Below are 20,480 nucleotides of genomic sequence, written 5' to 3' on the forward strand. Positions count from 1 at the left end.
TCATGTCTAGGCTAGATATGAATTGCCTCAAAATGTACTATAGGAGATGCGACTTATCGTCAATTTTCCTTACGATGAAACTATGTCTAGGCTTACGAGATCAGAATAGCCTCAAAATGTACTATAGGGGATGTGACTAGTTGTCAAATTCTCCCTATCTAAAGTTATATGTTAAGTCATTGAGTTAGTCTTTCTCGCTTATAACCTATAAAATTGCTTTCAAACTATCTTTCAAAACTCTTTCTGCCCTGTTTTCTAAAACTTTCCTCTCAAAACAGGGTCAGAGGGTTAAACATACGTCATCGGGCCGTAGACGACATGATTTCAAATTGGCTCGACTCACTTAGTGCTGCATAATCTCCAATCCACTGCCAAGAACATTGCGATTGTGACACTAGACCCCACACACTCTAATACTAAGTCAGTATTGGATCGAAGTAGTATAAAATTGAGAACAAGGGAGTTTTTGTTACCATGTTTATATGGTTAGTCCCTCTATTTATACGGGGCTTTAACCGTGTGAGTCAATAAACATCCGTTATTAACTTGTTTAGGGTTTAGGGTTTAGGGTTAGGTCTATTATTAAAAAATATAGAGCTTAAGTTTTTTCGGTTTCTTCTATTCTAAGAAACTCTCCTCTCAATTTGTTCTTTTTACTTTATTTACTTGTTTCGATATGTTTCGATAGTGGGTTAAAACTAACCAACCCTGCCACCATGGTCCCTCGGGCAGTGGCCCAATGGGCTTGGCGGTTGGGCCCACGAGACTAGTTGAATTTCAAGGCTATAAGGTTAGGAGTATTAAATAACAAAATATATCTTTATTGTTGGAAAAATATAAAAACCTAATATTTAGTAAATGACTAAAATACCCCGAATAAGAATAAATTTTCATTTGGGGAGATCCGTACTAATCATTAAACATTTTGGGTTGACTTGTTGTGATAGAATTATATAAAAGATTTGAAAAAGAGAGAGAGAAAGAGACTTTCATTATGCATTGGAATGATATATATACTTTTTTAATGAAAAGTATTGATGCCTATTTTAAAAAGCTATTATATGTCTCTTCACATGATTCTTTTTTTAGGTTGAGTTTGATTATTCCATTTGTAATATCTCCCGCTTTAGTCGTATGCTCGATGTTTGGACACTGTGTTCTTAAAATAGATATAGGGGTCGATGTGTATGAAAGTGATGTATCTCTAGATGATGCACGTTTGGGCTCTGTGTGGCCTAAAAGTGATATAGGATCAATGTGTATGAAAGTGATGAATCTCTAAATGATGCACGTTTGGGCTCTGTGTGGCCTAAAAGTAATATAGGATCGATGTGTATGAGAGTAATGTGTCTCGAAATGATACACGTTTGGGCTCTGTGTAGCCTAAAAGTGATATAGGGTCAATGTGTATGAAAGTGACGAATTTCAAAATGATGCACGTTTGGGCTCTATGTTCCTAAAAGTGATATAGGGTCAATGTGTATGGAAGTGATGCATCTCAAAATGATGCACGTTTGGGTTTTGTGTGGCCTAAAAGTGATATAGGGTCAATGTGTATGAAAGTGATGAATCTCAAAATGATGCACGTTTGGGCTCTGTGTGGCCTAAAAGTGATATAGGGTCGATGTGTATGAAAGTGATGAATTTCGAAATGATGCATGTTTGGGCTTTATGTTCCTAAACGTGATACAGGATCGATGTGTATGAAAGTGATGCAACCCTAAATGATGCACGTTTGGACTTATGTTCCTAAAAGTGATACATGGTCGATGTGTATGAAAGTGATGCATGTTGGATGATGAAAGTCCTACATCGGCTAATTTAGGGGATGATCATGGATTTATAAGTGATGAATACTAACTCCATTGGTATGAGGCATTTTGGGGAAGCCCAAAACAAAGCCAGGAGAGCTTATGCTCAAAGTGGACAATATCGTACCATTGTGGAGAGTCGTGTTCGTCTAACATGGTATCAGAGTCATGCCCTAAACTTAGTCGTGCCAATAGATTGGTAAATTCTCAAATATCGAACAAAGAACTCCAAAAGAAAAGGAGCCAAGCCTCCTCGAAGGCAGTAAAAAATGACTAAGACTCCAAAGGAGTCGAGCGTCGATTAACGGGAGGCGCACTTTGTTCGAGGGGAGGTGTTGGATGATGAAAGTCCCACATCGGCTAATTTAGGGGATGGTCATGGATTTATAAATGATGAATACTAACTCCATTGGTATGCTCAAGTAGACAATATCATATCATTGTGGAGAGTCGTGTTCGTCTAACGATGCATATCTATTTATTAGTCTTATTTTTAAAATGATAATAGTAATTTAATTTCTAAAATATATTTAAACAAAAGAAAAAAAATATAAAAATATAATATTTATTATTTATGTTTGAAAGGGGCTTTTGCCGTGTGGGTAATGGCTTTATTAAAAACAAGCCGACAGCTTTGTAACGAATGAATTAAAGGGAAAGAAAGGGGTCTCCACACTTTAGCTTTACACCCAAACCCACCATTTGGTGGAATATTCCATACATCGCCAAAGAGATGTTTATTTAAACTATGGGTCGGAATTCTATTGAGATTCAGCTTAAACAAGGCGTAGAATCCCTGTTTGAACATAACACGAAGGAGGGAGTGAAGAAAGATTTCACTATGTTAGCTTAATTGAGATGAAAATGAGGATCGTATCCCGTACCTCGACCTCACCCAAATCCTCACTTTTTATGTATAATATATATATATATATATTGTAACGGCCCAGATCCACTCTAACAGATATTGTCCTCTTTGGGTTTTACCTTTCGGGCTTCTCCTTAACGCTTTTCACATCTTTATAAAAGGTGTTTTGTTCTCCTCTCCAACCAATTTGGGACATCACAATCCACCCCCCTTCGAGGCCTAGTGTCTTTACTTGCACACCGTCTCGTGTCTACTCCCTTTGGGGAACAGCCTCCTCGTTGGCACATAGTCTGGTGTCTGGCTCTGATACTATTTGTAATGGCTCAGATCTACCACTAGTAGATATTGTCCTATTTGGGCTCTACCTTTCCAGCTTCCCCTCAAGGCTTTAAAATGCAGTCTACCAGGGTAAGGTTTCCACACCCTTATAAATGGTGTTTTGTTCTCCTCCCCAACCAATGTGAGACATCACAATCCACCTCCCTTCGAGGCCCAGCGTCCTCGCTGGCACTATTTCCTTTCTCCAATCAATGTGGGACTCCTGCCAAATCCACTCCCTTTGGGGCTCAGTGTCCTTACTGGCACACCGTCTCGTATCTACCCCCTTTGGGGAACAACCTCCTCAGTGACACATAATTCGGTGTCTAGCTCTGATACCATTTGTAACGGCTCAAATCCACCGCTACCAAATATTGTTCTCTTTTGGCTTTACCTTTTAGGCTTTCCCTCAAGACTTTAAGCATGTCGGTTAGGGAAAGATTTTTACACCCTGGATGTTTTGTTATCATTCCCAACCAATGTGAGACATCATATATATAATCACAAAATGAATTTATAATATACTTAATCCGTGAAATAATAAATGAAAAATTATGTGTGATAGAATTACAACGAGAGATGAGACAGTAATATCTCTAATTCCATCTATAACCTCCCGATTTTGTTGTCAATATTTAATATTTTCGAAAGCTAAGTTGAACTTTAAAAACTAAAAAATAATTGCTTTTGTTTTTACCATTTAATTAAAATTCAAACGCATTAATAACAATAAATTTTAAATACAACAAACCAGTCGTAGCTGACCTTGTTGTCTTATCCACGATCACGATATTACATAATACAAGGCCAAAATGGTCTTTTAACCATTTTTAATATCCTTTAGATTATAAAATAATTGTCTCTAAATCCAATTTATTCCAAAAATATTTTTATATTACACGTAATATAACAATTTTTGTGTTTTTTCTTTTTTTTTTGGTGAAGTGTTGTCACTACCTTTATTGTTTTTGGCTCTTAATATAAAAGTTGGTCCCCATTGTTAGTGGGTGTTTTTATTCTTGTATTTTAACATTGACAAGTGGATATATTTCAACCAAATATTTTAATTCAAAATAAAATCATTAAATTAGTATGTTAATGTAAATATGACGTAATATTACAAAATTTAGAAACATAATGCATTATATAATAATTAAATGCCGTAATTTACTTATGGGTTATTTACGAAATTGTGAGTATCTAAAAAGATGAGGCAAGACAAATTGAGCACCGGATATCGAGTGAGGTAAGACAACTCGAAAATGTTCTTCCATTTGTCTACTGTTTTAATGCTCGAAATAAAATTTCTAATATCTCGATGTCACGTTCTACTTTAATTTTGACACAATATCTATCACTCAAAAGTGTGAATAAATCTGAAAATATTATTATTCTGGAAACAATAAAAAATGAGAAATGTAATTGGGATTGAAGGTTCAATTTTCATTGATGTTGACACTGTTTGAATAGGATACAAGCTACCAACTAATACCTATAAATAAACTCAATTTTTAGAATAAAATAAAATATATAGTGATAAATATTAATGATTACCGTTATATTCTATAACTAATATATTCTCCAAATATTAACTAATTACGAATATCTTGACTAATTCAAACTAACATTCTACTCAATTCTAACATAATTTACCTTTAATCTCATTTCATCATTTATTAACAATAAATTTAAAATTTTAAAAATTATAGAAAAAAAAAAAGTAAATTATTTATTGTATAGAGCCCTAAGACCGGTAAAATAGATGTCATATATATGGTTAATTTTAAGATATGATATATAATTATTACTACTATTAAAATCAAATAAATAAAATTATTAAAATTTATTATTTAAAATTTCATAAATAAAGAATTTTTAATATTTTTTATGTTGAAATAGGTAGATAGTAATATATCTTTTTAAATTATTATATTTTTATAATGCTTTTTAAATTACGCTTTTTTTAGTGGGGACCACTTTATTTCTCCCATGCTTACACATACTACAGCCCCATGATGTAAATGGACAGTAAAGACAAATTAGTCTACGTGTCTTATTATAACTGGTTGAAGGTGGGTCCCAATTTTCAATCTACAATTATATTTTGCACCTACTTCACCTCTCTCCTGTCTGGACCAATGGGAATGAGTCAGCAAAGAAGACATAGTCAAAAGGCACTAGTGGGTCCCACCATCCTACATGGCACTTCTTTTACAATAAATGCGACAATAATTCGTGAAAAATATATATTTACAAATAATTAATTTGGAAGAAAATAGTATTAATATATATATATATATATAATCAAATTTAGATAATAAATGAATTTTATCATTAAAAAAGACATTTTTTTGTAAGTGTTATTTTCATGCATTAAATAAATACATTACTATATTTACATTATTACTTTTTGAAGCATCATTAATCACATCCCGAGTTTTTCAATCATTATAGTTTCATAATTTCGTATAATATTAATATTCAAACTCGTCTTATGTATAAAAGTCAAACTATAATTTATAATCCATCTTCATTACTTGATGACCTCGATATCCCATGCATCTTCTACAACACTTAATTCCGTTGCATCTCTCGTGTATCTCCCTATCGATCGAGAATCTTTTCTTTCCTCTCCACTCTACTTTTCTAAGGAAATCCTGATCCAGCTCCTGTTTGAGAGACAAAGTTTGTTAGATTGTTCAATCAAAATCCGAGCAAGATAATTCCCGATAAAGAATTTTGACATGACAATGTTACCCATTTATCTGTAAGTGCTTCTTGGTATCATTTTATGACCTAACATTCTCGTACATCTTGTTCAACATGTCCAAGAGCGAAGACTATTGCTACAAGCATGAGTCTTTTTCACATGTTTTTATCTTCACTCGCATGCTTCTTATGAAAATTATATCTAAAGTGCAAGATTCTAGTGGTCCATTGTTATTTAATTGTTCTTTTTTATTTAGTGTCTGTTGGATGATGAAAGTCCTACCGCTAATTTAGGGAATGATCATAGGTTTATAAACAAAGAATACTAACTCCATTGGTTTGAGGCTTTTTGGGGAAGCCCAAAACAAAGCCATGAGAGCTTATGCTCAAAGTGGACAATATCATATTATTGTGGAGAGTCGTGTTCGTCTAATAGTGTCAATCTTTAGCTCAATTTGTAGTCCACTCGCATCACACATGCACAAGATTTTCCAAATTGCCATTAGCAGAATCTATCCCCTTCCGCACTACCATTAGTGTTACTTTCATCATTCATAAGACGATTGACAAAAAAAAACAAAAAAACAAAAAAACATAAACGTTTATTTGGTTTTGTATAGGTTCGACTTTCGAGAGTTGGATTTGTAATTTCACGACAGGTGTCACTCGATCGAGAATAATTTAATTATCTTTTATTTTTTAAAATTTAAATTATAAACAATAACCCATGATTATTTTCCCAAAAAATTGGATACCCTCCATTTTCATCGTTGGCGGTTAAATGCTCCATTTATCCACGAAAAAATACAGCACTTTCCCGCGTACTCTAATGTTTGCTGTCTGCTGAGCTGCCACTGCACCACCTCAAAAGAAGGAATCTAAATTAAGGGGTTTTATTTGTTTATTTATTTTTAATTTGATTTTCCCCATGAATTCTTTTTCCTTTGAATGCTGAAGCGCGGTGGGGTTCTTGTTTGGGTCACTCACATGCACTCGCTTGAGTAAACAGGGCGTGTGAATGAACGGATAAAGTCATTTTTTCTTTGTTTTGAGCAGTCGCCTACGCCCTCCATTAAACAAACAACTCAACTTCCTCTACTCTCTACACTCAGCTCAATGTCACTTCTTTTAGGGTTTTTGGGTGCCTGAATATCTTGCCCCCATCTTCTTTAATGCTGTCCTGTTCTTTATTTGGACACCCATTTCCTTCTTCTTCCTGGGTTTTCTATGCTCAATGTTCTGTGTTTCAGGGTTGTGAGAAAAGGTATGGAGTTGCTTTGTAATACTCTTTTGTTTCTCTGATGTTCCATGTTTTTGTCTTTTTGTTGTGGGTATTGGTAAAGGGTGTGCCTGCATTGCTCTGTAAAAGGGTTTTTTCGTTTTTGTGAGGAAAATGCAGCGTTTTCTGTGCTTAATCTCTGAAGCTACACGGCTTGTGTTGTTTATTTTGCTTGTTTAGGTATTGGGTATGGCTGTTCTATGTTATTTGGTTCATTGGTGAAATTCTGGGTTTGAGCTCGTTGTCTGTAAGAATCTAAAGCTTAGGAGCTGTCTTGGATTTGCCCTTTTTGTTGGTTCTTTTGCTTAGTGAGCTGAGCAGTGAAATGAGGGCCATGTGGGTTTTGGTGTTGTCCCTTTTGCTTGTTTCTGCTATGGCTCAGCTCCCTTCACAAGACATCTTGGCTCTGCTCGAGTTCAAGAAGGGTATCAAGCATGACCCGACAGGCTTTGTAGTTAGCTCGTGGAATGAGGAGTCTATTGATTTTGATGGCTGTCCTTCTTCTTGGAATGGCATTGTTTGCAACAGTGGAAGTGTTGCTGGAGTGGTGTTGGATAATTTAGGCCTTTCAGCTGATGTAGATTTGAATGTGTTTTCGAATCTCACGAAGCTTGCGAAGCTTTCCTTGTCGAATAACTCGATAACGGGGAAGTTCCCGGACAATATAGCCGAGTTTCAAAGCTTAGAGTTTCTTGATATCTCGAATAACCTTTTTGATTCATCTTTACCACAGGAGATTGGTAAGTTAACAAGCTTGCAAAACTTATCATTGGCTGGCAATAACTTCTCGGGTAGTATCGATCCAATTGTTGGTCTTCAATCAATCCGATCGTTGGATTTGAGTCGTAACTCGTTTTCTGGCCCGTTGCCTACTGCATTGACTAAGCTGACAAACTTGGTATATCTAGATCTGTCTCTCAATGGCTTTACTAAGAGTATTCCCAAGGGATTTGATCTCATTTCAGATCTTAAGGTGCTTGATTTGCATGGTAATATGCTTGTTGGCACACTAGATGTTGAATTTTTCATGCTTTCTGGTGCCACTCATGTTGACTTCAGTAGCAACATGCTAACGAGCTCCGACACGGAGCACGGGAAGTTTTTGCCTCGACTTTCTGATACCATCAAGTATTTAAATCTTAGTCGTAACCAGCTTACTGGATCATTGGTCAACGGAGGCGAGTTATCGCTGTTCGAAAACTTAAAAACATTGGATTTAAGTTACAATCAGCTCTCTGGAGAGCTGCCTGGTTTTAGTTTTGTGTATGAACTCCAAATCTTGAAGCTGAGCAACAACAGATTTTCGGGCGATATACCTAATAACCTATTAAAAGGCGACGCTTCGGTTATTACCGAACTGGATTTGAGTGCCAATAATCTGTCAGGTACTAACTTGATTCTAGCTACATTAGTTAACATTATAACTAGCTTCTTATGTTCTTTAACATAGCCTTTTGTCGTTCTTCTTTGGTTTATCGTTCAGGGTCGGTAAGTATGATCACGTCAACGACCTTACGCGTCCTCAATCTGTCGTCAAATCAGCTTACCGGTGATCTTCCGTTGCTGACTGGAAGTTGTGTCGTGCTTGATCTCTCAAATAACAAATTCGAGGGAAATTTAACGAGGATGATAAAGTGGGGGAACATTGAGTTTCTTGATCTCAGTCAGAATCTTTTGACAGGGCCGATCCCCGAGGTAACTCCACAGTTCTTGCGGTTAAATTTCCTAAACTTGTCCCATAATACTCTGAGTAGTTCGCTCCCGAGTGCTATTACCAAGTACCCGAAGCTTCGAGTCCTTGATCTGAGCTATAACCAGTTTGATGGACCTTTGTTGACTGATTTGCTCACAATGTCCACTTTGGAAGAGCTCCATCTGGAAAATAATTTACTCAGTGGTGCTGTTAAGTTCTTGCTTCCTTCCCCGGGTCGAGCGAACCTTGAGATTCTCGATCTTTCTGATAATCAACTCGGTGGCTATTTTCCTGATCAATTTACATCTTTAACTGGCCTTACAATGCTGAATATTGCTGGAAACAATTTTTCTGGATCGTTGCCTACTTCTATGTCGGATCTGAGCTTGTTGATCTCGTTAGATATATCACAGAATCATTTCACAGGTCCCCTTCCCGGCAACTTGTCGGGTGCTATTCAGAACTTCAATGCTTCATCTAATGATCTTTCAGGAACCGTCCCCGAAAATCTCAGAAAGTTTCCACGTTCTGCGTTCTATCCTGGAAATTCAAGACTGATTCTTCCAAATAGTCCTGGATCGAACGATAATCCAGACGATACATCGAGGAGAAAGAAAATGAACACAATTGTAAAAGTAATCATAATTGTCTCATGTGTGATTGCTTTGGTTATCATCATCCTCCTTGCTATCTTCTTTCATTACATCTGCATACGAAGGAAAAATCCACCCGAGCTTGCTACAACGACGAAGGACGTTCATAGACGAAGTTCTCTAAGCTCTTCGAGCATTGGAGGAACTGGAGTTGGTAGCAATCTAGTTGTTTCAGCTGAGGATCTTGTTACTTCAAGGAAAGGGTTGTCATCTGAGATGATCAGCCCGGACGAGAAACTAGCTGCAGGCACTGGTTTCTCCCCAGCTAAAAACAGTCATTTCTCTTGGTCACCTGAATCAGGCGACTCGTTTACTGCCGAAAACCTTTCAAGACTCGATGTGAGATCACCTGATCGTTTGGCTGGTGAAATTCATTTTCTCGACGACTCGATCTCATTGACACCAGAGGAACTATCAAGAGCTCCTGCTGAAGTGTTGGGGAGGAGCAGCCATGGCACTTCTTACAGAGCAACATTAGAGAGTGGGATGTTCTTGACAGTTAAGTGGTTGAGAGAAGGCGTAGCGAAGCAGAGAAAGGAATTCGCTAAGGAGGCGAAAAAGTTTGCGAATATCAGACATCCGAACGTCGTTGGATTGAGAGGGTATTACTGGGGACCTACACAGCATGAGAAGCTCATTCTTTCGGACTATATCTCGCCCGGAAATCTTGCAGTCTTTCTATATGGTAATTCTCGACTTAATTCGTTTTTCCATTCCGCTGTAACTACATATTTCACTGCCTAACTAGTTAACGTAACTTTTTTCAGATCGTCCGGGAAGAAAAGGTCCATTGACATGGGCTCAAAGGCTCAAGATCGCGGTCGACATAGCACGTGGCCTAAACTATCTCCATTTCGATCGAGCCGTTCCACACGGGAATCTTAAAGCAACAAATGTACTACTAGATGGAGCAGATCTGAATGCTCGCGTTGCTGATTATTGCCTTCATCGCCTCATGACTCATGCTGGCACCATCGAACAAATTCTCGACGCTGGGGTCTTAGGTTACCGTGCCCCAGAGTTGACAGCTTCCAAGAAGCCACAACCCTCCTTCAAGTCTGATGTGTATGCATTTGGAGTGATTCTCTTGGAACTTCTAACTGGAAGATGTGCTGGTGACGTGATCTCCGGTGAAGAAGGAGGAGTCGATCTAACAGATTGGGTGCGTTTACGAGTAGCCGAAGGGCGGGGCTCCGACTGTTTCGATACCGTATTGTTACCGGAAATGAGCAATGCAGCAGGCACAGAGAAGGGTATGAAAGAAGTGCTTGGTATAGGCTTACGATGCATTCGAACGGTATCAGAACGACCAGGTATCAAGACTATATACGAAGAACTTTCGTCCATATAGATAGAGGGTGGAGTTTGTTTGGCTTTGATATTTATGGGAATTTAATGTCTCATTAGCTTCTCATTTCTGAATTAGATTAGTTCTATTTTCTGAGGTAGATGAAGGAAGAACTGCTTCCATATTCCCTCAGTTTCTTTCATTGACCTGAAAGTTGTTGTAGAAAAAGAACATGATTTGATGAATACGAGGAGTTCTGTTTTCTTTGACCTTGTGAATACAGACCAAGACATTTATGTCTTGTTTTGCTTGTTTTGTTCTGTTCTTTCTTTGTTCCAAATGGGCTTCAGATGCTTGATCCCACTGGTTTTGGATCATTCTACTTCAGCTCATGTGAAGAGCTGAATGGACCATACTATGACCTTTCATTATCTCCTTGCTAATGGGACGCGAGCCCCTCCTCGGGCGGATTCCTCCTTTTGCTCCACAGCGTATGAGGAATTAGCAGCCGTTTCCAGCTGTTGTTCCCCTCCCAAGGGCAGGTTCTTACGCATTACTCACCCGTCTGCCACTGGAAACACCACTTCCCGTCCGACTTGGCATGTGTTAAGCATGCCGCCAGCGTTCATCCTGAGCCAGGATCGAACTCTCCATGAGATTCATAGTTGAACTAAAACTAGCAGATTTATGGGTTTATGGGTTCGAGATTTTGCATGATTCTAAGCGTCCGATATTGTCCACTTTGAGTACAAGCTCTCCTTGGTTATAAACCCAGGAGAAATTAGCCGTTGTGGGACTTTCATCCTTGGTTATAAACCCAGGAGAAATTAGCCGTTGTGGGACTTTCATCCACCACCTCCCCTTAACTCTGATACCATGTTAAATGAACACGACTCTCCACAATCGTATGATATTGTCCTCTTTGAGTATAAGATCTGGTGACTTTGGTTTGGGCTTCCCCAAAAGGCTTCATACTTATGGAGATAGTATTCCTTGATTATAAACCTATGATCATTCCCTAAATTAGTCGATATGGGACTTTCATCCAACAGTCTCCATACTCTAGGTATTTTTCAAATAATTTTAAAAGTTGGAATGGAGGGTAGAATTGGAAATTTAGAAATATTAAGCACATCATAATTAAAACTTATCTTAAAAATCAAGTTATTTTGTATACATCACTTTGGCGCCCGACGACGTGTCGGATCAACACTATCCAGAGAAGAAGCCGAGGCCACTGTCGTAAATTTGCAGGAAGGGAAAGCCAATGCGAGGACGGATCAGTTCTTAATTATTGATCGAAAAGATTCTTTTATAGGCTTTTGATGTGTACGATTGAAGTGATTTTTTCAGTGATCATTTCTTCTTCTTCTTCTTCTTCCTTCCGTCGTCTGTGAACTGACGTGAAGGAGCCATCAATGGCGGTTTCTAGAGTCGGAACTTCTTTCATGCAGTACCTGAGGAAATCTCATGTTAAACCTTTTGCGGTTGAGAGTGAGACATCTTCTATACGTAGATTCTTCTCTGCTGATTCCTCGGCTTCGTTCCAGGCAAGTTCTTTTCATCTTCGGAATCATTTGTTTGTGGTATTGAGAAAATTGTTATGATAGATTCTCCCTCTCTGAAATGTAATTTCTTGCCCGTAGAGCCAAATGATGATCGGTCTTTTATGGAATTCAACGAACTAGCAAATCTGCGGTTTGAACTGCTGGAAACATTTCAAAGTTTAAGTGAATGCTTTTTTTTTTTTTTTTTTTTTTTTTTTTTTATTCCAATTACCAGATTAATTGAAAACTTAACCTGAAGTTTTTTATATCTATAATTGGATTAAATTTAAGTCAAATTCAATCTTTAGTTCCTGTGATTTAAGCATAGTCTCACTCTCAACTTCTTATCGCAAGATATACTTTTTGAGTCGATAAAATGTGGCTTACTGCTAATTAATTCTTTGTTTCTGGCTCCTCAATTCAATAGTTAGGAAATGTGGATTTGATCTTCTTTCACGTTCCGTTCTGACATGTTTTCAGACTATAAAGAGTGTCTCTAATAATGTTTTGCAGAGTGTTGGATTCATTGGACTGGGAAATATGGGATCCAGAATGGCAAATAATCTAATAAAGGCTGGATACAAAATGGTTGTACATGACATGTAATGTACTTAAATCTTCTGATGCTACTAAAGGCCATTGTAAAGATTTTGATAAACTGTCCTTTTATTTCAGAAATTTGTTTTAATTTCTTTGCAAAAGCTCCAAAAAACAAGTTCTCATGATTGGACGGAAGTGAATACAGTAGGAAACAAGCATGGATTTGGTGAATTGCATCTGATATATTTTTCTGTGGAAAACATTTTGCTACTTTTTTATTAAAAAATTGAAAGTGGTTTTACTCACATTAACTGTGGCATCATATTCTTTTCTATTAGAAACCGGAATACCATGGAGAAGTACTCAGATATGGGAGTTGCCACCAAAGAAACGCCTTTTGAAGTTGCCGAAGCTTCTGACGTTGTCATTACAATGCTACCCTCTCCTTCTCATGTGAGTTGTGACCTATTTTTTCTCCCTTTCCTCCTGAAGGGGTTTAATCATGTTACCTGCAGTGTCTATTTATTTATTTTATTAGGTTGTGAGTCGTGACTTGCATGTTTTATGCTTTGACCTTATGCTATATTCTCCTTCATTCAAGTCCGAACATTATGTTCTATGATAGGTTTATTTAAGCACTTCTAGGTATGTACAGGATGATTATTATGAGATGTATAATATACATATGCAATTACCATGAGAGGGGAGGAAGAATTATATTATATTGATAGATGATTCATCATGTGGATGTTGGAGATGAAGTACTCTCTCTCTCTCTAAGTGAAATCTTGTCCCTCGTTGTCTCTCACCACTCTAATCTACCATTGATGGGAAATCATATTTGTAATGCAACTTTCTCATAGACAAGGGATCGATAAAAATGGAAAAGAAAACGGTGAAGTTCGAAAATAAAGTTTTCTCGATTTCTTTTGTCCAAGAAAAAAAGGGTAGGTACATCAAGATTATGGAATGACACATTAGACGCTCCTTTGAATTTACAATCAAAGAAATTGTTGTTCTCTCAATTGTTGACGCGCTGGAAGACTTGCTCTGTGCTCATCTCTCACAAAAGTTCTTTAGAAAATTGGAGTACAACGGAAGCCTCATTTGGCTTCAAAGGACGACAAACAGATGAGCCAGCTTCGTAGAGTTAACCAAAGTCTAGAGTTCAGGGGGCAAGAGAAACATGGTCATCCTTTATAACAAAGACTTCAAAGGTTGGACAGTTTTCAAAACGCTTTTGTGTGACTTTTTTTTTTTTTTTTTTTTTAAGAAGAAGACAGACCACAAGATTTCTCTTATCGGTAGGAAAAAGGCTCCATATATCTCTCAGAATGTGTCGTTTGTAGAGGCTTTGAAAAATGGTTAAAGAAAACATGGGAAAAATGAAAGTTTGAAGGTATGGGAGGCTCATGGTTTCTCGACAAAAGAAGCAAGCAGAGAAGATGTGAGGCATCTTGAATGGGAAGAAACCATAGTGATTACACGAAGAGACCTTCACGATGGCTGGGGTAAGGTTCTTGAAATCACTTTCAACCTGACAAAGCTCTCCTTAAATGTCCTTTGGTGGAGTGTGCTTGTATTCTTGTTACCAATAAAGGGTGGGTCACCTTTGGGCCTATGACAATTAAGTTAGAGCTTGGAGCCCCCTCATTCATGGTCGAACCAGTGTTGCCATTTCTTAAGGGAGTTGGGTTAAATTGAGAAACATCCCCCTGCACTTCTGGAGCCTGGAAACATTTAAAGCTGTGGAGATGCGTTTGGAGGTTTTTTGGATTATTCTGATTTGATTTATTGGATCATTGTTTGCTTTGAGTTTGCAGGAAAGGTTTAAGGTAACTAATGTGACTTTCTTCCTTCTGAAATTAAATTATTAGATAGGGGGACTTCTTTCTTGGCTTAGGTTTGTATTTTTGAAGATGGTAACTGGCTGATTGTAAAAGAAGTCGGAGCCCACAAAGGCTTTTTGCTAGAGGCGGATAACATTTTTACAAGCAAGGAAATGGGTCCTCGACAAATCTAGTGGATATTTGGAGAGTTCATGATGGCATCAATTGCCTGGTGATCAAAATTTGGTTCTCTGAGACCTTGGGATCTAATAGTCCAATTGGCACTGAAGGACAATTTCAATTTTGGGTGATTTCTTTATCTTCATTCAGATTGCTTGCTTTGATGGTTTTAGCGGTTAGATATCTGGCTTATATGGTCCTACACCAAAGGGTAGAGATAAGTTTTGGTAAGGGATTTGTGATCTTTATGACCTGAGTATGAATCATTGGCGTATAGGAGAGAATTTTAATGTTGTCAGATGGATTCTGAAAATTTGAGGGGGTGCTGCATTACCTGAAGCATGTCACAGTTTAATACTCTTATTGAGGATTTGATTCTTGTAGATATTCCCATGAAAAATGGTAACTTCACTTAACCTACTATCAGAGGTGCTCTTTTAGCCATGCTTATTAGACAGATTTCTAGTTCCTAGTGTTGGGTTGATCACTTCAGAGTGGTGGAGTTGGCTAGATTCGGGTAACAACAAATGGGCCCTCCCCTTTTAGGTTTGAAAATGTTTCGTTAGATCATTTGCAGTTCTTAGCCAAAGTTGAGTTGTGGTGGAATTCTATGCTCTTCCAAGGTTGGTCGGGCTATATGCTTATAGAGAGGATAAAGGTTAAAGGGCTTCCTAAAAGTGTAATAAGGAGGAGTTTGGCAGAGTGTAAGATTCCAAACGTCATATCCAAGACAAAATAGGCGAGTTAGATAGCTTGAAAGATAGAGGGTTAATGAATTCGACTTTGAATGCCAAAGAAATAGTTTAAAGATATTATCAGTTCAATGATAGATATCATCCTTAGTATTCTTTTTATTCGCTTGGAGCCATGGTGGTCTAATAGTCAGCTACTTTATAAAACAATAAATATTCTAATTTGTGCGTGTAGGTGCTTGAAGTGTATAATGGTTCACATGGTTTGCTTCATGGTGGCTATCATCTAAGGCCGTGGTTATTAATAGACTCCTCCACCATTGATCCACGAACATCAAGAGAGCTTTCAGCAATTGTATCCAGCCGTATTTTAAAGGAAAAGAGAGGTACCTGGTTTTGAATCAAAGAATTGAGGGCCTAATTCCTAACAACAATAATCGAGAGTTCTTATTTTTACTTTTAGATTAGGAGTTGGTTTCAAGTTGAGTAGGCAAGGCGAGGAAATAAATGGAAGAGAGGTTGCATATTTATGACAATCACTGACACCATGACTGATTTTCTATCTGATTTGTTTTCTTTTAATACATAATGTTCTGTTTTCTTAGTCCATAATATTATGTTCTTTATTATAATCATTTGTGCTTCTATTTTCTCATAATTCAACGAACCAGCCATCATTAAACAAAAACCCAATCTCTGAGTCCGCAATTATGTGTATTCATTGTATCTCGTCACTGATTTTATTTGCAGATTCTTGGGAAAACCCTGTCATGTTGGACGCCCCTGTATCTGGAGGGGTTCTAGCTGCTGATGCTGGGACACTTACGTTCATGGTATGATTTCATTTTAAGCCTCTGGTAACTTTGTATGTGTTGTATTTCGATGGAATTTTTTGCCACTTTGATTCAAAAGAAGCAGATGCTGCTTACGGAAATAGTATGGAATATTGTCATGTTTATCTAGTTTCATTAATTTACAAGTTCTTGAAGTGTGAAAGGAATGAACATAGAGACATTAGACAAATCCCCTGGACCTGCTGAAACTTGCATGATGTAGAACGTGGTAATCTTTTATGACGGCAATGCAATTGGCAAAGAAAAAATTGATAACATGATGCCTTGGCTAGCACTCAATGGTTCTGAATTTACAGTCTTTTGCTACTCTAGTTTTAATATGGGTCCACTCTTTTCTTAGTAATAAACCCTTTTTTCTTGTATTGTCATTTAAATAATCTGATTTGGTTGTTATACCATGACTGATAAAGTAGAGTAATGAACATGAATAATGGTTCACCGCAGGGAGAAGCTGTGGGAGGTTTTTGGTTTATTGCCCCTCTAAATAGGAGGCTTCTTGTGTCAGCCATCCAAGAGCGGATCGTGTGGTCAATTTTTCATTTATATAGAAAATTTGGTCTGTTAACAGGAAGTTTTTTGTTGACCTAAACATTTACTAGTTTGGGTACAAGTGATCTTTATGCTTTCGGGATTCTCAATATGAAAGTAATGCCACCTCTTCTTTTATGATAACTAACTGAAGAGTTGTTATGCAAATTTTTACCAGTAGATTGGTCGAATACTAGTCTACCCCTCCTGTTCGTGGATGTGTGCATTTATTGTTTGTGCTGCTAGCTCTTCTTCTTACTTCTATTTTAAGAAACCAGCTTCTATTACAATTATATGACATAGCAGTTCTGACCAGGGGGGTGGGACATCACACCAGAACTTGAGACTCGTTTAATAGCCTTTTATGAAGCAGGAGGGAAATTCTAAGTGTTATTACAATAAGTAGCTTTATTTTTTCAATAACAGAAATGGAAGCAACTGCTTAAAAGAGAACAATTGTTTCAATGGCCACAAAATTTTTGTGGCTTTTACAATTTGGATCTTATTTCTAATTGGATTCTAGTCTCTAGGTTTGTCTCGTCTTCGTTATTTTTCTTTATCAACTTCGTATTCTTTTTTCAACCTACGTCAATTTCTGACTACAAGATAACATATCCTCCTCAGGTTGGTGGTCCTGAGGAATCTTACAATGCTGCAAAAACATTGTTCCTTTCAATGGGCAAAAGTTCAGTTTATTGTGGTGGAGCTGGAAATGGTTCGGTAAGTTTCATTTCTTCTTTTGTTATAAGTTTGTGATCTCTGGTGATTTAAGCGGTGTGAGTTCTATAAATGATTGTAGCTACAGCGTTTGGTCTTGATGACATACTAAATATAGGTATTTTGCAGTCGCTTAATAAGTGAGAAAACTAGTTTCGCGCACTTGGTCTCACATCATGATTCATGATTACTTGATTATTTGAATAAAATGTCATAGGTGGCTTGTTTGCTTTGCAAACGTATATTGCCTTAAATGCAAAACAAATCCTTCTGGTTTAGCGTGATAACAAAAATGACTCTTCCATGGTATAAAAATGTATATTTATACATATATAGTTTGGAAAAGTCAACAAAATGGCCATTATTTGTCAAAGTTCCACCAGTAGATGCCATGTTCTCTCTATTTAAGGGAGACTTGATCAGCCTAAAGATGTTCTCTTTTGTTGTAATGCTCATTCATTTTTTGAAAATCGAAGTTTGTTAGGTATGAAACTTCAAACCACCAACTAAAATGGTATAACTTGGAGTGGCTTTCTTTATCCTTAATCATCTCGATCATTTACAGACTTTTTACCTAATTTTCCATCAAGTATGATTTCAACTTTTGTAACATGTGGTATAATGTCATTCTCAGAGGATCTGTTGCCCGACTCTGATACTTGTAATATTGTTCTATCATAGGCAGCAAAGATTTGCAACAACTTAGCAATGGCTGTGAGTATGCTTGGTGTTTCAGAAGCTTTGGCTCTAGGCCAGTCTCTTGGGATTTCTGCAAAAACTCTAACCAAAGTATTAAATTCATCAAGTGCTCGCTGTTGGAGTAGGTATGTATGTTACTCTAATGAGATCATAGTAATATTTCCATCCCCGCAGATTCAACTTAAAAAATTCTTATTTGTTTCATGATGGCCCAGTTGCAGCAAGTTTGCTGACATGCCTGGACTATACAATTAATGTTGCTATTTTGATTCATAGTTTTTTTAATCATCAGTCTAGGCATTGGATGATTGAAATTTGTCTGTGAATTTACGAACTGAAATATATCTTAAATTTAAAGTTCCTGGTTTAATAGCGTTTTGGAGGAATAAAAAGATCAAATTGTTATTTCTTTCCTCATGGTAAACCTTCTCTATTCATGAAAGTTGATCAATGCTGAGTAATTTGAGGTTGGTTTAATCGTCAAGGATTGAAGTCCGTTCCTTTAGTCAGTGTTTGGACTCCCTTTTTTGTGCCCTTATACATTTTAAAACTCGGTTTCTTACTGCAAATTAATGTTGGATAATTGCATACAAAGTGAAAGTTACAATCCAGTTCCTGGGGTGATGGAGAAGGTGCCCTCTGCGAGTGATTATGATGGTGGATTTGCATCAAAGCTTATGGTTAGTCATTCAAACCTGTTTATATCCCTGAAATCGTATGCTTCAGTGCTTTTTAGTAAGTTTATGGCTCGAAGGATGCTTCATTTTTATGTTGAAAACCATTTCCAATCTGTTTTCTTGAACAAGGAGAAAATAAACTGGCCCACACCGTTAGAGACCTTTCTGATTAATTATGCTAAACATCAGTCTTCACTAATTAAGCTGCTCTCTTATATGGAACTATGATGGCTTGGATCGATGAGAATAGACTCAAAAGAAGATAAATTACAAGTCTATGTACTCTTAAATTTAAGAGAGGTTTGCCAGTTTTGAGCTTGTGCTTTTATAAACCTCAGAAACTCCGGTATCTGCCACAAATATGTGGAATTTGACCCAGTTTAGAATGATTTCGAAGATTTTAATAGTAGTGCTTTTCAATGAAATATTATTTATAAAGAGCATTAGGTGTATTTTAGTGTTTTGAAACTCTTCAAAAATCACTTTTTGACTACAATCAGATTCTGAAAAAAATTTAAAAATTTATGTATTTATTTAACTAGAGCTTTCTTCACTGGTCTGAAAATCTTGCTCTGATTTCTTGTTCAACGCAGGCTAAAGATCTAAACCTTGCAGCAGCATCAGCTAGTGAAATTGGCCTCGAACATCCACTGACCTCCCAGGCGCAAGAGATGTAAGTTTGGGGGGGGGGGGGGGGGGGGGGGGAAGAACTTATTTTATTCTCTCCTTTTTAGTGCAAATTGCCTAAACCACCTTTAACTACAAAAATTATTACACTAACATTCCAACTTTCATAAATGGGTAACCCTTTTTTTTTATTTTTTTTATTTTTTATCTTGCTTTCTTCTACAATCTTGATCCCATGTGAATGTTATTACGTTTAAACTCTTCATTTGTCAGATACAAAAAGCTATGCGAGGGTGGATATGAAAACAAGGACTTCTCTGGTGTGTTTCGTCATTTTTACTCCGGTGACGACGAGTTATAACCTGATTTGTGTCACATTCAAGTTGTGCCCATTGAGTACAATCATCCACTACTCTTGACGAAATGAACCATGGTACTTGTAGAAGTAACACGAACCAGAAAATAAAAGGGAAGAATAAATTATGTAGTTCTTTTGGGGTTTTAATGCAATATTCTTCTGAATGTTAGTTTTTTTCATAGAAAGAGGATAAATCAAAGTGGGAAGGCAAACATTTGAAAATGGCTAATGGAGAGGATAAACTATAACAATAAAACACAATGCAGTATTTCTGATAAATGGATGAGAGACTATTGTTTAATTCTCAAGTCTCAACCTTTTTTTTTCACCATTTTTAGACGAAAGACACTGGTTCGAAATCAAGGACCTTCGAGTTTCGGAGTTAATTGGCTTGAATTAGAAATCCCGGAGATTTTTAAACTCATGTTTGAAGTGCAGGGTCGAGTTTAGCTAGGTTTTGGTTATTATTATTATTTTTTTATCTTCAATTTTGTGTTGTGATAATTTGTTTTTGAATTGCATATCAATGTTTTTGACCGATTTTATGTAACACAGCTGCCCCAACCATGTTCGTGATTCATTTTACCGTGTCTTTGTGGATATAGATATATAT

The 20,480-nt window shown here is 37.0% G+C and overlaps 2 protein-coding genes across 5 annotated transcripts; both read left to right on the plus strand.

The window, feature by feature from the left end:
* Positions 1-6,668: 6,668 nt before the first annotated feature.
* Positions 6,669-10,888, plus strand: LOC111783217 (LRR receptor-like serine/threonine-protein kinase GHR1). 2 transcript variants are annotated; one of them, XM_023664120.2, is made up of 4 exons: positions 6,669-6,970; positions 7,166-8,370; positions 8,469-10,016; positions 10,099-10,888. In XM_023664120.2, the coding sequence occupies exons 2-4, from the start codon at positions 7,311-7,313 to the stop codon at positions 10,680-10,682; spliced, it is 3,192 nt and encodes a 1,063-aa protein (XP_023519888.1). In that variant the 5' UTR covers positions 6,669-6,970; positions 7,166-7,310; the 3' UTR covers positions 10,683-10,888. The 2 variants fall into 2 exon arrangements, with proteins under 2 accessions (XP_023519888.1, XP_023519887.1); XM_023664119.2 differs by having other exon boundaries at positions 6,669-8,370.
* Positions 10,889-11,820: 932 nt separating this feature from the next.
* LOC111783548 (6-phosphogluconate dehydrogenase family protein) lies at positions 11,821-20,031 on the plus strand. 3 transcript variants are annotated; one of them, XM_023664472.2, is made up of 10 exons: positions 11,821-12,169; positions 12,680-12,768; positions 13,045-13,159; positions 15,643-15,793; positions 16,158-16,240; positions 17,414-17,509; positions 18,188-18,330; positions 18,801-18,885; positions 19,476-19,555; positions 19,783-20,031. In XM_023664472.2, the coding sequence occupies exons 1-10, from the start codon at positions 12,038-12,040 to the stop codon at positions 19,868-19,870; spliced, it is 1,062 nt and encodes a 353-aa protein (XP_023520240.2). In that variant the 5' UTR covers positions 11,821-12,037; the 3' UTR covers positions 19,871-20,031. The 3 variants fall into 3 exon arrangements, with proteins under 3 accessions (XP_023520240.2, XP_023520241.2, XP_023520242.2); XM_023664473.2 differs by lacking the exon at positions 12,680-12,768 and having other exon boundaries at positions 11,823-12,169; XM_023664474.2 differs by lacking the exon at positions 11,821-12,169 and having other exon boundaries at positions 12,674-12,773.
* Positions 20,032-20,480: the final 449 nt, after the last annotated feature.

The sequence above is a fragment of the Cucurbita pepo genome, chromosome 20 (genome assembly GCF_057944985.1).
Source record: "Cucurbita pepo subsp. pepo isolate OVF chromosome 20, ASM5794498v1, whole genome shotgun sequence".
NCBI classification, from domain to species: domain Eukaryota; kingdom Viridiplantae; phylum Streptophyta; class Magnoliopsida; order Cucurbitales; family Cucurbitaceae; genus Cucurbita; species Cucurbita pepo.